The sequence below is a fragment of the Equus caballus genome, chromosome 8 (assembly GCF_041296265.1).
Source record: "Equus caballus isolate H_3958 breed thoroughbred chromosome 8, TB-T2T, whole genome shotgun sequence".
In the NCBI taxonomy this organism is placed as follows: Eukaryota; Metazoa; Chordata; class Mammalia; order Perissodactyla; family Equidae; genus Equus; species Equus caballus.
In genome coordinates this window covers 1,100,397-1,109,642 of record NC_091691.1, presented here as the reverse complement: position 1 = coordinate 1,109,642, position 9,246 = coordinate 1,100,397, and the positions used below count along the sequence as shown (strand labels likewise).

Here is a 9,246-nt window from a genome sequence, read left to right as displayed (position 1 = left end):
TCTTTCTGATCACACAGCAGCCTGGGCCACCACAGAGCTCCTGGAGGATGAAGCGTGTCCTCAGACCCGCTCTCCATTTGCCTGCTCCTGCATGCACCGGCGGTCACCTCTCACAACTGCACCCCATGGGCCAGGTGCAGAGCAGCGCTCCTGTGCTTCCAGACTGCGTCCTTCCTCCTCACTAAACACTGGGGAATCTCATGCCGGGCATCGCCTGCCAGCCCTCATTCTTGCTGCCAGCCACAGACCTGTCTCATTCCCTGAGGGCTTTAGCTTTCTTTGACCTCCTCTGCTCTGAAGACCTTGTGTCCCTCATGACAACAGCCAGTCACTGTTAGAGAGCTGCCACCTCTGCGAACTCAGGCACAAGAACCCACTCTCTGCCTGCCACCTCCCCTCCTTTCCAGCACCCCAACCCCTGCCCCACCATGCCCATCTGTGCCTGGCCTACGCTCCTCCTGGTGGCACTCCTTGGAAACTTCCTCAGCTGTACTTGGCAGTACTCGCTCAGCCAAACCCCAGTCTTGCTTAGATTACTTTTCTGTTGACTCCACACCTGGGACTGAGGAGCTAAACAGAGACAGCTGAACCCCGAACTGCCACTGGTCTCCCCTGACCTTGATACTAAACCCAGAGGAGCTCACAACACTAGCAACCCTACTCCCTCAGCCAGGTACTGTCTCCTTGTCAACCATTTCCTCTCCTCCTCTCCTCCAATCTCCAATGGCTCGAGTTGAGGACCGGGCTTCCGATCTCCTGAGGAAACAGACACAACCAGAAGAGCCCTCGACACGCACCGAGACGTGCCTGCCCCTCACTGTGTCTATGGTCCTCACCCAGCCACCAAGGCCAGCCCTACTGGTACATGTGATCCCAGCCCCCTTCCCTGTTCCAGGTCAGCATCTTCAAGCCCCTGCAGTGATTTCGCCCTCTGTACTAAATTACTCTCATAAGCTTAAGGAGCTGCTGTTATTTTTCCCAGCTCCAAACCAAAACAAACCACTCTCACTCTGATCTCAGCTCAGCTATCGGCTACCATGCTGTTTCTACCGTTTCCTTTAGATCAACATTTCTCAGAAGAGGTGCCCTTGTGTCCTAAAAGCTGTCCCCAGTCTCTTCTTGTCTTCTCTGGAACACGCCGCATCAGGCTCTTGCAAGCTCCCCAGCAGGGTCATCACTGCCAAGTCTCCAGATCGCAATGTGCGGCGTCTGGCTTCCCCATCACTCTCCCTGACAGATGCCTACTGGGTCCCTGGAAAGCCCTCCTCTGCCCCCTGCTTTTCTCCCACTTTCCTGGCTACTTTGCATCTCTACTTCTCCCTGACCCTGAGCTATGGGGTACCCTGGTCCCAGGCTTCAGGTCCCCTCCCCACACACTCTTACCCTGTGAGCGTCACCTGCACACTGAAGGCTGCTGCATTTACGGCTCTAGTTCAGAATTCTCCTCGGAAACCTGACTATTATATCCAGCTGGGCAGACCCCCTCGGATGTTGAGTAGAGATCAAACTTGTCCTAATGTGAGTCCTGACTCCCCCCAGGGCAAGCCTTACACTCTACTCCCCACGATAGGAAGCACAAGCCCATCTGCCTAGTCCAGGCCTGTCTCATGCTCCAAAGCATGTAGTCGCCTCGCTCCCTCTTCTCGCAAGCACTCCACCAGCAACCCTGGTAATGCCACCAAACTCATCAGAAGCTCTCTGCCACTCACCTTGACTGTTCTCTCTGAGCTATCATCAACTCTTGTCTGCTCTCACTGCTTCTGCCTCCGTCCTTCAGTCTGTTTTCAGCATAGCAGCCAGAGGGGTTCTGTTAACACCTAGATCAGATGACATCCCTCCCCTGCTCAGAATCCTCCAGTCTCACCCAGAGAGGAAGCCAGAGTCCTGCTGATGGCCCCCAAGTCCTAACAAGTGATGCCAATAACCGCCTCTCCCGACCCGTGCCCTCTTTGGCTTGAACTCCAGGCCCTATGGAATTTGATCACTCTGCTTCAGCTGTCTGGCCACCTCCGCACTGCTCCTGCAGCACACTCAAATACTCTCTCACAGGGCCCTGGCACTGGCTGTTCTCTCTGCTCTCAGGGCTCCTCCCCCAGAGGGATGCAGACTTCAGCACTCACTTCTGGGACACCTTCCCAGCCACCCTGTCTAGAAAAGCACCACCTACTTTCACACCCACCACCTGCCCTAACACTGCCCACACCCTCCCTGCTGCACTTTTCTCCTTTCCAGTTACAATTTAACATACCATGCATTTCTTGAATGGATCTTAAGATCCACAAGGGCAGAAATTTGACAGGTGCACCCAAAGCCCCTACCCCGCCACATGGAAGATGCTTAATCAAAGTTTGTTGAATGGATCAATAAATGAAGTACTGCATCAAAGGGTATGATTATCTAAGACCCTTGCTACTGGCAATACAGGGAAATGCAGGGAAAACGAGTTAAATGGTATCACAGAGATGCAGTCAGCAGAAGCCAGACTATGGGAAACATACAAAACAGGCAGTGGGCTGGATCTGGCTGGTGTGTACTGACTGCCTTGGAGAACTGAGGAAGGCAGGAAGCATGCCTGACCTTGGGGCCACCACGAACAAAGAGGCGAAGAACAAGACAAGCCATGTGTGCTCCCCAGTCTGGCCAGTCGCCAGGTGAGATTTAACTTCTCTGTGACCCAGGGCAGTCCCTCTGACAATCCTACTTAACAGACTCTCCAGCCAGGAGAATCCTGGTACAAATTTAGAGGGAGATTTTGGGCAAGGTTTTGTTTTCTAACGTTTTTATTAATTTGCTGGTTACAAAAGTAACTGTAAAAGTTATGGTCGTTGATTTAATAAAAAAGAATTTGGCAAACACGGGCAAGTAGAAGGAAAATAATATTACAATACTGCCCAATTCCATATCTCAGAGTTGTTCACTGTCCCCATCTTGGGTGTTTTTCCAGGCTGGTGTGTTTATTATATTGTACATGCAGGTTTTCACTCTGCTGGAGCTTACTTTCAAAGATTTTTCTATCACAAACGAGGCTCTAAATGCTTGCAATGGCTGTATTATATTCCATCAATGAATGCTGTTTAATTATTCCCTTCTGCCAGACACTGTTTTCCAATTTTTATTAGCATAAATCATGCTGCAATGATTAAATATTTCTATGTAAAGCTATCAGGACCTTTTCTACTTTCCTGGGATGAATTTTTATATCTAGACTTACAAGGTCCATGATTAGGAATATACATACGTTTAAAATTTTTATGCATTAGATCAACTGATATTTTCTTTATGCTTTCTTCCATCGCTATATATATGCTTAAAAATTCCTTCCTCACACAAAGATAAATACTTAAAAATTTTTATTAATAAAAAACCAAACTTTTACCTTTAATTCTTTCTTCTGGAATTTAATTTTGGTTACAAAATTACATGACAGACTTTTAACCTCTTTCAAAACTCTAACCTAATTTCCAACAATTTGTTGGAATTTATTTTGACATAAAAAATCCAAAGTGCACTTGCATGCTCTTTATTTCAACGATGCACGTGCATCTCCCCAGAAAGGCGCACCTGTGCTTCCTGCACTTACAGTGCACTCCATTATCCCTAGTCTCTCTCCATCACTTTTCCCAGGGCTAAAATTTTATCCCTGGAAACAGCAGACTTTACAACTATTTAGATCTTTACTCAATGTTTTTTTTGCTAAAGTTTATTTAACATTTTGGTTTTGTTCCTATTTAAAAAGGAATTTTCTTCCATTATGTTATCTGATAACTGCTGCCATATGGGAAAGCTATTAATTTTCAACCTCTCTCTTCAATCTGGCCAGCCACGTCACTCAGTTCACTTTGTTCCAGTGGTAACAGCTAGAACACTGCACTAGTCCTGAAGCCTTCTTTTCTAGGAAAATCATTCTGATGTGGACAGCTAGGGGCCTTAACTTCCAGACCAACGACAGTAACAAGGGACTTATTCACTGCATGGCTTGTTTCCAGCCATCACAGATCTGCACCACTCTAGGGAGCAATCCCTGCACCTGCCTGCAGCAGTCACAGTCCCTGGGGGCACTGCCTATCTGCTGGATGTGGGCATCACTGGGTCCATTAATACAATCTTCTAGCTCAGAGAGATGGCTGGTTTTAGCCAGGGCAAAAAGAAGTCCAGTCTCTATATAAGATTCACGGCCCTTTTTCCTGGCCATCTGCAGGAATTTAACCAAATCTTCCCAACTGTCTAAAGACAGAAAACAAAACTAGGTTAACCCAGAGCTGCTAGGTTCAGATAGGGGACTCAACTCCTCCCCTTCTGTCCTCAGCCAAGACATCTATTCTCCCGCTCTGCCTCGCTGAGGGCTCGGGCTCCAGGTAAGGTCTCGAAGGTCTTGGACTTGGCCTGCCAAGCAGAGCCCTGTCCAGGTGGGAGAAGGGGAGGGGACAGAACCACACGGGAGCTGCCCTGGGGATGGGATCCTCCATGTGACCAACCAAAGACCTCCCCAGGAGATGGATGCTTACTCCAGCCACCGGAAACGCTGGTGCCACAAGCAACTGGGAAGGCCCAAAGAGACTCTGAGTCCAAGTCTCTCACCTCAAAGTTATTACAACAGTGATATCCATTGTGCTTAAACTGTCGAGTCCTGTAAAAGTGGGTAACGGTCAACTAAAGAGCCAGTGTCATTAACAGAATAATATTCATCTCAGACTCTTTTAGGAAACTTTCACTCAGTGCCTCCCCAACATCTCTGGATGCATAATACATGTGGATTGCTGCAAGGGCCATACTCCTGCCTCTCCAGGCTTCACGCCAGTGAGAGGCTGGCTGCCTCAGCGACCTCCAGGTAAGAGGAAGGGTCATCAGCTCTGATGTAGGAGTCGATGGCTTCCTTCACCAAGTCTTTCTGGAGCTGGGCACGGGCCAGCTGACTCCACACAGCAGGCGCATTGCATCTCTCTGCAAACTCGTATGCTCGGTCTAGATTTCCCATGTGCTCGATCAGGACCTAGGGGTTACAAGAGGCTCTCAGTCTCCACAACACTCAGTCAGCTCCCAGGGAGCAGACGGATTTCTGTTCTGCCTAAAGTTGCATGACCATTTCAATTCAGTTCAATGCAATTGGTGGTTAAGTATTTCTCAGATGAGTGAATGGAGGGAAAGAATGAGAGTGGTTTGTACAGGGAGGGGGATGCCAGATGGAGAAGAGACACTCCAATGAAGAGGCATAAAGAAATGGAGACAGTCAGGCTAAGCTTTTTGGGCCAGCAGCAGGACACCAGAGTTGTGTCCTGGTCTTGGGAGGTGAGACAGTACAAAGGGGCATAAAGGCTGTAAAAAGGTTCAGAGGAGCTGCTGTGGGGAATGAGATAGCTCATCAGGCAGAAACAGGCTTGCAGGGCAGCCTGGAGGGCCGGGGTGCAGCAGCCACCCACCTTATATTCTGGTCTCAGAGCAAGGCCACAGCCCATGTGGGAATCGAAAAGAGAGGATTCTGGGTTGGAGGTTTCATGGCAGATACAGAAAAATGGTAAGGGAAGAGGCAAGGATGTAATGAATACTGGTAAGAGAGCAGTTAAAGAGATATGTCCCACAGTTTACAACTGCCTTAGAAATAAAACCAGAAAAGGCCGCAGACTGGGAGGAAAGAGATGAGGATTAATGAAGAGCTCTTGGTTGAGGCTGAAGGTAGGTGTGGGGGCTGGCAGGATTGCTCTGGGGAGCTGAAGTAGCGTGGGGGTGAAGGGTGGGAACAATCGTCATGGGTGAGAGCCTCTGAGAATCAGATACCTCGGTCATCAGGGCTGACCACATGACTTCACGTCAGGTACTCGAGTCTAGGAGAGTGCTGGGGGAAGGCTGGGTAACAGCAGACGGAAGGAGCCAACACGCTGTGAAGGCGGGTCACTGGTGGGGAGCAGAGAGGAACACAAGACTCTGAGAGACGCATGGGACAACCAGAGGCTCTGAGGCCCTCGGTGGTGACGAGGACACAATGCGGCAAAGGAAGCTAGGGTCTAAGCCAACAGTACTCAGCAGCTCACCCTCACCCAGATTGCTGAGGCATTCATGTCAAACTTGCGGAAGATGACAAACGCCTCCTCGTACAGGGCACTGCTGACAGCAATGCTGGCAATGGCTGGGGCATCGCAGTTGTCCAGGTGGCTTATGTATTCCATGACCCGTGTGTGGTCCGCCTTAACGGCGGTCAGGATCAGCAGATTCTGGAGATTCCTGACAAGAGGTGGTGGTCAGCATAGTCTCACAGGAATGAAGACTGCACACAATACTATCTGGCAGGTCAACCACCCAAGACCCTCAATTTAAAAGCATTTAATACACACACACACGACTGATAAGTAGATACAATAGAATACTGATGAAGTATATGGGGTCTTGGGAAAGCACCAGCTAAGAGAAATTAGACACCACCAATCACTGGAGGGCTGCGGTGGCTTCTCCAGGAGCCGCCTTCTGCTCCCACTTCAGAAGTTCCTATTCTCCTGAATAGTGCCTCTATCAGTTCTTTGCGGTTCCTTATAGTTGAACCACATAGATTGCATATCTAAGCAATATAGACAGTTTTGCACGCTTTTGAACTTTCCTTTTCTTTAATCATACTATACGCATTCTTATAAAAAGTGTTTTCTTTTTCCCTATTCAAAAATGTGGAAATAAATCAATGTAATACATCATATTAAGAATCGAAAAATGAAAAAGAATGTGGTCATCATCAATTCAGAAAAAGCATCTGACAAAACCCAACATCCATTAATGATAAAAACTCTCAGCAAACTAGAAATAGAAGGGAACTTCTTCAATCTGACGAAGGATATCTACAAAAAACCCACAGCTAACATCATACTCAATGGTTAGCAACTGGATGTTGCCCCCAGAATCAGGAAGAAGACAAGGATGTCTGCTGTCACCACTTCAATTTGACTTTGTACTGGAGGCTCTAGTCAAGGCATTTAGGCAAGAAAAAGAAATAAAAAGTATCTAGATTAGAAAGGAAAAAATAAGACTATCCCTATTTTCAGGCAACATGATTGACAGAAAATTCTGAGGAATCTACAAAAATAAAAAAAATCCTAGAACTAATAACTAAGTTTAGCAAGGTTGCAGAATACATGTCAAAAACAAAAATCAATTGTATTTCTATATACTAGCAATGTACAACTGTAAACCAAAAAAAAAAACCTACAATAGCTCCAAAAATATGAAATACTTACATATAAATCTAATTAAACATGGATATGATCTACATGCTGAAAACTATAAAATGCTGATGAGAAAAATCAAAGATCTAAACAAATGGAGAGACATATTGTGTTTACAGACTCAGCATAGTAAAGATACCAATTCTCCCTAAATTGGCCTATAGATTTCATGCAATTCCAATAAAAATCCCAGGAGATATTCCTGTAGATATAGACAAGATAATTCTAAATTCTGAACAAGAATAAAGTTGGAGGAATCACACTACCTGGCCAACTGATTTTTGACAAAGATGTAAAAGCAATTCTATGGAGAAAGTATTCAACAAATGATGCTGAAACGACTGGACACATACACGCAGAAAGATGAAAGTCGACCTGAACTTCACACCTTACTGGATGCTGGGCCATAGATCTGAATGTAAATGTAAAACTATAAACCTTTAGAAGGAGACACAGGAGACAATCTTTGTGACCTGGGATTAGGCAGAGTTCTTAGACTTAACAGCAAAACACTATCCACAAAAGAAAAGTTTATGGGGGCGGCCTGGGGGCACAGCGGTTAACTTTGCACATTCTGCTTCAGCGGCCCGGGGTTTGCAGGTTCGGATCCCGGGTGTGGACCCGGCACCGCTTGGCACGCCATGCTGTGGTAGGCGTCCCACATAGAAAGTAGAGGAAGATGGGCACAGATGTTAGCTCAGGGCCACTCTTCCTCAGTGAAAAGAGGAGAATTGGCAGCAGTTAGCTCAGGGCTAATCTTCCTCAAAAAAAAAAAAAAGAAAGAAAGAAAAGTTTATGAATTGGACTTGATCAAAATGAAAACTTTTGCTCTGTGAATGATACTGTTAGGAGAATAAAAAGAGAAGCTACACACTGGGAAAAACATATTTGTAAATCACATATCCAACAAAGAACTTGTATACAGAATATTTAATAACCCTTAAAACTCAACAGTAAAAATCCAAATAATCCAATTAAAAAACAGGCAAAAGATTTAAAGAGACGCTTCCCCAAGAGGATATATGGATGGCAAATAAGCACAAGAAAAGTTGTTTAACATTATTAGCCATCCGGAAAATACAAATTAAAACCACAATGCCATACCACTATAAGCTTATTAGAATGGCTAAAATAAAAAATACTGATAATACTAAGTGCTGATGAAGATGCAGAGCAACCGGAATTCTCACATATTGCTGGTGGGAATGCAAATGATACAGCCATTCTGGAAAACAACAGTTTGACATTTTCTTAAACATACATATACCGTATGACCCAACAACTTCTGCACATGTTCAAACAAAAATCTGGACACATAGGTTTAGAACAGCAGTATTCATGATCACTGCAAAGTGAAAACAACCCAAACGTCCTTCAGCGACTGAGTGAACAGATAAACAAACTGTGGTACACTCGCACAATGGAACACTATTCAGCAATAAAAAGAACAAACTATTGATGCACACAACTTGGGTGAATCTCAAAGGCATTATGCTGAGTGAAAGAAGCCAGTCTCAAAAGATTACATACTATGTGATTCCCTTTACATGACATTCTTGAAAGGCAAAACTAGAGCGATGGGGAACAGATGTGTGGCTGTCAGGGGTGCAGGGTTGGGGAGTTGTAACTATAAAGGGATGCTCACATAGGGGAGTTTAATAGGGTCACAGAACTGTTCTGTATCTTGATTGAGGTGGTGACATGAATTTAGACATGTTAAAATTCCTAATATTGTACATCTTCCCCAAAAGGTCAATTTTACTGTGTAATAATTAAAAAGAATAAAGAAAAAATATTAAGAACTTAGAACCTAAGATTCAGCCAGGCTGTTGTACAGTATTAATTTCCACTGTGACATGGCACCCCACTGTATGATGGTACCACAGCCTATTTATTGATGGGTGTTTGGACTGCTTTCAGATCTTTGCTCTTGGAAACTGTGCTGCTTTGAGCCTTCTTGCACATCTCCTGACAACACGTAAGGCAAGTTTCTTTAGGGTTCAAAACAAGAGTGGAAACTGCATGTTCTGGCACACACTGCTTT

General features: G+C 45.6%; 1 protein-coding gene across 11 annotated transcripts in view; it reads right to left on the bottom strand.

Annotated features, from left to right (window-relative positions):
- Positions 1 to 3,006: 3,006 nt before the first annotated feature.
- CLTCL1 (clathrin heavy chain like 1) overlaps positions 3,007 to 9,246 on the bottom strand; it is an 85,427-nt gene continuing 79,187 nt past the window's right edge. For 10 of the 11 annotated variants that reach the window (XM_070275969.1, XM_070275970.1, XM_070275968.1 and 7 more), the window contains 2 exons: positions 6,027 to 6,216; positions 3,007 to 4,990 (listed from right to left, as the gene is read on the bottom strand). In XM_070275969.1, the coding sequence (XP_070132070.1) occupies positions 4,790 to 4,990; positions 6,027 to 6,216 (391 nt within the window). In that variant the 3' untranslated portion in view covers positions 3,007 to 4,789. The remainder of the gene's footprint in view (positions 4,991 to 6,026; positions 6,217 to 9,246) is intronic. The other variant, XM_070275974.1, reaches the window with a different exon arrangement.